Source organism: Papaver somniferum, chromosome 4, assembly GCF_003573695.1.
Source record: "Papaver somniferum cultivar HN1 chromosome 4, ASM357369v1, whole genome shotgun sequence".
In the NCBI taxonomy this organism is placed as follows: domain Eukaryota; kingdom Viridiplantae; phylum Streptophyta; class Magnoliopsida; order Ranunculales; family Papaveraceae; genus Papaver; species Papaver somniferum.
In genome coordinates, this window is record NC_039361.1 from 13,216,441 (window position 1) to 13,224,483 (window position 8,043).

An 8,043-nucleotide genomic window follows, 5' to 3' on the forward strand; every position below is an offset into this window, starting at 1 on the left:
TTTTCTATTCATCTTAATATTCTTTCAACTGAATTGCAAGACTCTAATATATAACCTTAAAAAGAGTAGAGTGCACAAGATGCAAGGATATTACCTAGATTTTAGTCCCGTAGGCTTCTGTACATAAGTACCCGAGTTGAGCGAAACCAGGCTCTGGACGTAACTCTCAGGGTGAGCCATCATCATAGTATGACCACGGACTGTAAGTGTGTTTCTTTGGAAAAAACTACTCGCCTTTCCAACTCTTTCATTCGTCGCATAAAACGAAACCATCACAGATATACATCAGAATCTCACCGGTTTTGAGTGACATCATCGGCATACAGAAGAATGCATACATGGTAAATGTTTCTTGAGTGGTGGTGAATAATTTAGTCCAAGATTGTCTCACTCCATAGTCCTGCATTACCCATACTTCAGCTCGGACCTTCTTCTCATCGACTAAAAATAAACTAAGGAAGCCTTCCAATGCTCCTACCTTCATATATGGTTCCGGGTTGTTATCTTCTGGTTCGGGATGTACTATACTTTTTTCTGGCAACGGCACATCTATCAGTTTCTCATTACCAATATCAAAAGAGATTATGTAATTAGAGGTACCTAGGCTGCGTGGATAATTGTTTATCCAATGAAGAGATCCATTAAGAAAAATACCACGAAGTGCTATATCATTTGGAAACTCGTGATAGAAAGCATGAACAGTTTTTTCCGATTGTAATCCAAATGTATATACTTCAAATTCACAGTAATCAGATTTTTTGTTATCCTCAATTCTTACCATCTTGTAATCTCCAGTTTTGGTATCGTAACCGAACCCGGCTATAAAAGGTTCGCTGGAGTTTATATGAAAATCACAATGTTGTATTTCCTTGAATTCTCCAGTTGTTGGGTTCCAAATAAAAATGCTAGTCTTTTTATCAACCAAAACACCAAAGCAAATGAGACCATTACAAGCACCCAAAATCCTAACATCCATACCTTTATTGTATTCAAATGGGTAATTCATGAGAACAGCTTTTTCACCTAAATACTCACATGATAAATCTGGTGTTGATATAATTGAAGCATAATTTATAGAGTATATCAATAGCCTACCAGTATCTGATTCCCTATCAGTAAACAAGAGCTTATGATTGTTCTTATTCTGGATACTAATTCTAAGATGGTCGTTGATAAATTTAGGGCTAGAAATTTGATTAAGCCAGAGTTTGCATACACACTTACAAGTTAATATTGATTTTGCCGGTAATTTGAGAAGGATTCGACTTGAATCTCTTCATGAAGACGTGACATTGACCTAGCTGCCATCTCCTTGTTGAAGGGTATTATTTAGGGTTTTTTACTTTTTGAAAAGAGGGAAGTACAGATAGCATTTTACTTATAGAATCTAGATGTAATAGTAACGAGTAGGGCCTGACGCATGCCATAAGGCTAGTTTTTGCAATCCGTTAATAGTCTATTAGGGCAAGTCTTGTGGACTTTGGCAGATTGAACAATCCAAGTCCACTGTGAACTTGCTGAATCAGCAGAGTCAATTGGCAAACCAACAGACCTGGTGGCTGGAAAAGTTTGGGATTTCAAGAAGAATTGAGGACTTCGGATTTTCAAGAAGAGAGGACTCTTTTTCATCTGTTTTTTTTTTGCTCAGTAAGGAAAGATTTATTAGAAAAAGGAAAGCTTACATCAGACAAACACCAGGAAAAAAGCAATCCCCCAACAAAAAAGGAGACCCAGATCCTAAACAGGATACAAAAACTATATCCCACAAAACAGACAGACTAAACCACTTAACTTACGGGGGTTTGAAGAACAATTCTCCCCACTTAACAATCACATCACATCACTCTTTTTCTTCTGTTTGTTTCTTATTCGCACAGTGCTTAAACATTTTTGATCGGACAGCATCACGGACAGCCACAGAATTTAAATTAAGAAACATAATTTAAAAGGATCCACACCCAATAGGAATCAGAAGTCGATTCAGCTATAAATAATCCTAGGAGAAAAGAATTGTGCAAAAAATGAAAAACTAATTTGAAATTACAAAATCATAAGAATCCAAAATTAAGTGCCCAACTGAAGTGAAACTAGGCTCTCTACTCATTTCCTTTTCTTGCAGCATTTTTTTCCTTTTCTTGCAGCATTTTCCTGAAGATCAAAGAGAGATACTTGCAAAATGAATCTCTGATCATGTCTAGCACAAGAGTTACGCACTCCATAGCCTTCCTTCCATTCCTTTGAGTTTGAAGCTGCTCCAGCAAAGCCATACACATTCATTTGTTCAGCTTCATTTTATTAAATTTCAACTATTCGAAAAAAGGAATTAAAACATATAAAGGAATTAAAGATGTCGTGGTTACCTCATTAAGGTTGGCAAAAATCTAGTTAATAACTCCATATGTGCCCATTTTGGATCCTGTTCGTTTTCCCCACATAACAACCTGAGCCAAGAGAAACTAAGGTCTGCACATAGCTCATGTGATGACTTATCTTTGTAGAGAAGTCGCACATATCATCTGCTTGGGAATAAACATTAAGGTCTCTGACGATTCCATTTTGTCGATCATATAAAATAAGACCAGAGTTAGTAACGATCACAATCTCACCATTTCGAAGAGACCATATCGGGTTTGGATACGCATATCCAGGAAAGCTATCTTGGGTGAAGGTGAATCGCTTAGTCCAAGTATCTCTTACTCCATAATCCAGCATCACCCAGACTTCAGTACGTAAATCATTTCCAAGATATAAACATAAGCGATCAGCCAATACCCCCACATCTTTGCACCTTCGAGGATGCATAGTTTCTTCAGGAAATGGCACATGGATGAGTATCTGCTAGCTAACATTGAAAGAGATTATAACATCGGGAGCAGTCTTTTCGTAGGTGGTACCTCCTAGCCAATGAAGCGCTCCATTGAAAAGCACACAGGCATTTGTGTTTCTGAATGAGTAAGGGATGGTTGGAATAGCTTTCCATACACCGGATGCTAATGAATACACATCAGCTTGATAGTGACGAGAACTTGCATAATCGTCGATTCTTACCACCTTATAATCGTCAGTATTGCAATCATTCAAGTCATATATGAGATCATTTAGTGGTATTGGTATCCTCTTGTATTCCCTAGTGGTTGGGTTCCATACATACACCCTACTATCTTCGCGAAATTCACTTCTACCAGTACTCGAAATACCTAAGCAAATTAGACCATTGCAGGAACCAAGAATCCAAACTCTTTTAACTTGATTACGTTGAAATGGGTAATCCATTTGGAAAGCTTCGTGCCATACATCATCTAATTCTAACGAGTTAGAAGCTGAGGAAGATAGTAATGCATAATCTATGGTGTAAATATTGGGTTTACTACTTTGCCCGTTCAAACTTCTAACCATGAGACGAGATTTACTTTTCTGAATACTAAAATTAAGGTGATACTGAATAAATTTACGGCTACGAATAAGATTACGCCAGGGCTTGCAAACCCACTTACAAATTAAAATTGAATTAACAGGTAATCTTAAGAGTATGTCTACCTGAATGTCTTCCGGAAGGCTAAAAACTTTTGACATGACTACTTGTTCTTTTGCTTCTCTTTTAGGAGATGGTATATTCCCCATTATCAATAATTTATAAAGAGGAACGAAGCGATGAGGCGATACAGCCAAGAAAAGAAATGGTTACAAAAACAATGTGTTTCAGGTAATGGGTTCCATTTGTTGTGAATGTAAGACTATTTATAAAGATCTCATCGTTAAGACCTCATTTTCTGATTTGATACTTCATTTTCTGAATTTGGTAACTTATAACTGGACCCATTGGAGTCCTCACTGTAACAGCTCATCAAGCAGTAAGACTATTACCAAAACTGCCTGCTTTTACTTCGGTTCAGATTTTTGGATGAGAACAACTGGTCAGTGCTTTAAAATGATAATACAGCAGTGCAACTTCGCATGCATCTAGTTTAAAGTCTATGATGGCATACCTTAGGCTCAGGTGTCAGTGAATGTGGATGCTTTATATGTTTGTTGAAGGGAAGGAAAATTTTATCGCTTCTCTGTCGGTGTAGGTAAACATTGACCATATCTAGGCTGATCTCCAGTATTTATTTGGAAATGCTAGCATGTCTGGTTGATTTTCTCCACTGTTTTTAAGGCTTCTGTGAACAGATACTTGATGCTTCTGCTGGCTCATGCTATAATAGAGTAGTGTCATGATGTTGCTTTCCTATTATGAATGTATTAGGCAGTAAAACTAGTCTTTTACAGTTTTTATTATTACCGTTATGTTTGTCTCTTTGTTTAAGGAATATCCTAGGTTTATCCTTTAGGGTTTCTCTATGTCTGGTCCCTATCATTGGACTATAACTATCAATGATGTAACCTCTCTCTTGAGATATCTCTGAATACAAGAACCTTTTATCTTATCTGTTCTTACATCATTAATATCTCTGAACTATTGATACCTCTACCATTTATTGCTTCTGTTACATCATTGATACATCAACATCAACACTGATATTAGATTTGTAAATCTCACATGGTATCAGCAGGAACTTAAAAACTCTCCTGTGATCTGTGTTTTCCACCTTCCGACGTCACTATCATTATCTTATCACAGATTTCATGATGTCTACACCACTTGAAACTACCACTTCTGAGACTCTGTCTCATGAAACTGATAACAATGAACAAACCCCACCATCATCTGCTGAAACTGATAACAGTGAACAAACCCCACCATCAACTTTTGACTTCAACATCTCTACTCTACCCTTTACTACCATCACCACCTTTGTTACAAATAAACTAGATGATTCCAACTACCTTATATGGAAGAATCAGATGGAATCCATCTTAATATGCATAGATCTATTTGGTTTCATTGATGGTAGCATAGCACCACCACCTCCTTCTATTCTGGTTGGATCTATAGAAGTTCTAAATCTCGAGTATCTGAAATGGAGTGCGTAGGACAGATTTGTCATGAGTTGCTTAAACGCTACCTTCACTCCTTCAGTTTCTTCTGCTATTATTGGTCTCTCTACATCCAAGCAGGTATGGTTTTCACTAGCAAAGACTTTTTCATATCAATTTGTTGCTAAGAAGACTATGCTTAGAAATCAGTTACATACTATAAAAAGGGGCTCTTCATCTATGTCTGAATATCTGCTTCGTATTAGAGAGATTGTTGATTCACTAGCTGCCATTAATGACCATATCCCTGAGTCAGATCTAGTGATGTATACCCTGAATGGTGTTGGTAGGGAGTATGAAAACTTCGTCATCTCTACACAAAACAGAGATGTTTCATTTAACTTTGATGAGCTCAGATCTAGACTCATTAACCATGAACAGTGGCTATTTACTCAAGACTCTGAGATTACCAAAAGCCTTGACTCAGCTATGAACTCCGTTTTCTTTACCAAAAACACTTTTCAACCCTCTACCTCTAAAGATACATCTTCAAAACCCCATAAAGATATCTCTTTTAACACTTCTTTCAGGTCACCCAAAGACACTTCTCAACCCTTCAAAATAACTGACTTCAACAATATTACCTGCCAGATCTGTAAAAAGACTGGTCATACAGCTAACAAATGCTTTTACAGATACACCACTTCTAAATCCAACAACAGTACCAACACAAATAATCATCCTCAGGAAAATATGTGCCTTCGAGTTCATACAGCTTCCATATCTGAAGATACTACTCATGCTGCAGCTATTGATTGGCTGCCTGACTCAGGTGCAACGGCACACATGACAAATGATATCACTGTTCTACACAACCCACTACCTTATACTGGATCAGACAGTGTCTTAGTTGGGAATGGTCAGCATCTACCCATCACAATGATTGGTACCTCTGCATTACATACTGACACAACAACATTTATCTTACCAAATGTGTTGTATGTACCAACTTTACATAGAAACTTGATTTATGTTGGAAAGTTTACCAATGAGAACTCATGCTCATTTGAGTTTCTACCTTGGGGCTTTCGCATTCATGATCTGGCTACTCAACAGCTCTTAGCTGAAGGGAAGATAGATAGAAGATTGTATCCAATTACTGCTCAGGTGGTCTCTACAACTCAGACCAATATATCTCTTCAAGCCTCAGCTTCTATCTGGCACAAAAGAATGGGACATCCATCTCAACAGATCATTCACAAGCTGTGTCACTCATCTCAAATTCACGTCACCAATGATGATGATGCCTCATTATGTCACCCTTGTCAGATGGCCAAGAGCAAAAGATTACCATTCTCTCCTTCTACAAGAGTCACTACTTCTCCACTGTAACTTATCCATTGTGACATTTGGGGACCTGCACCTACTTTGTCCAATCTTGGATATAGGTATTATATCTTGTTCATTGTTGACTTCAGCAAATTTCATTGCATATATCCAATGAAAACAAAAGATGAAAGTATTGTTTGTTTTCAATACTTTAAGAAGTTGAATGAAAACCTTCTCTCACTCAAGATTAAGAATTTTCAAGCTGATGGAGCTTTTGAGTTGGTTAAAGTCTCACTAAGGAAGTTCTTAGATGAATCATGCATTACAGTATGTGCTTCCTGTCCACACACACCACAGAAGAATGGGGTAGCAAAAAGGAAGCATAGGCACATCACAGAAATGGGGAATACCATGGAATTTCAAGCTTGCACTCCAAAATCATTCTGGTATGACTCTTACTTGACTGACACCTTTGTCATCAACAGAACACCCTCCAAGTTGCTTGGTTATAAAACTCCTTATGAAGTGTTATTTCACAAGAAACCTGACTTTTCAATACTGAAGGTCTTTGATTGTACCTGCTATCCTTTCCTAGGTCCTTATAGGAAGGATAAACTGAGCCCAAAATCAGCTAAGTGCACCTTCATTGGCTACAACCCAATGCACAAAGGATACAAGTGTTATGACAATAATACCAAAAAGACCTTCATTTCAAGGCATGTTGTATTTGAGGAGTCCTCCTTCCCTTTTTGCACTTGCAACTCAACACCATCTGAGCTTGACAACACCACTATCACTTTACCCATATCTCTTTTACCAGACTCATTACCTACACCTGATACAACTAATGATACTTCTTCATCTAATGATTCTGGTTCACTTGACTGCACCTCTCCACCTCAATCACCTCACTCTCCTGCAGTTGACTCATCATCACCACCAGACCCCTCAACTGATCTCATTGTGCATCCTCATCCCCTGAACACAAGGTCCAAGATGGGTATCTTTAAACCAAAGTTACTGCCTGACTTTGTTACTCACCATTCAGTAGCTCATCTCCTTTACTCAGCCTTCATTAATGAGCTCCAACAAATTAGAGAACCTAAGTCATTCAAAAATTCCTTTCAAAGCCCTGTCTGGAGGCCTTCAATGGATAAGGAGTATAATGCTCTTCAACAAAACAATACTTGGACTTTGGTGGAGTGCAAACCCTCCATGAATGTTTTAGGGTGGAAATGGGTATATAAAGTGAAGCTCAACTCAGATGGAACTGTGGAAAGATGCAAATCCAGATTGGTTGCTAAGGGTTTTCATCAAGTTGATGGTGTAGATTTCAATGAAACATTCAGCCCAATGGTTAAAGCAAGCACAATTAGAGTACTTCTCACTCTTGTTGTCTCTAATGGTTGGCACATGCAACAACTTGATGTCTCCAATGCATTCCTGCATGGAGATTTGAATGAGACAGTATACATGCATCAACCCCCTGGATATGTTGATCCTACTAAACCCAAACATGTCTGCAAGCTCAACAAGTCCATTTATGGGCTCAAACAGGCTCCCAAAGCCTGGTTTTAGAAGTTTAGTGGCTTTCTTATAAATGTTGGGTTCATCGTGAGTGATTCTGATCACTCTTTATTTCTTTATTTGTCTGGTGTGGAAGTTATTCTCCTTCTACTTTATGTGGATGATATTATCCTCATTGGAATCTCTACTGAACTGCTTTCAAGATTTGTTTCTACACTCAACACTTCATTTTCTATGAAGGATCTTGGGGAATTGCACTATTTCTAAGGG

General features: G+C 37.9%; 1 protein-coding gene across 1 annotated transcript; it reads right to left on the minus strand.

Moving 5' to 3' along the window:
- Positions 1 to 247: 247 nt before the first annotated feature.
- LOC113272030 (F-box/kelch-repeat protein At3g06240-like) lies at positions 248 to 976 on the minus strand. Its single transcript, XM_026521945.1, has one exon. It carries the CDS (start codon positions 974 to 976, stop codon positions 248 to 250), a length of 729 nt encoding a protein of 242 aa, XP_026377730.1.
- Positions 977 to 8,043: the final 7,067 nt, after the last annotated feature.

Excerpts from the sequence above, each read along its gene's own strand:
- LOC113272030 (XM_026521945.1), bottom strand. The coding sequence starts at position 976 with ATGGATGTTAGGATTTTGGGTGCTTGTAATGGTCTCATTTGCTTTGGT.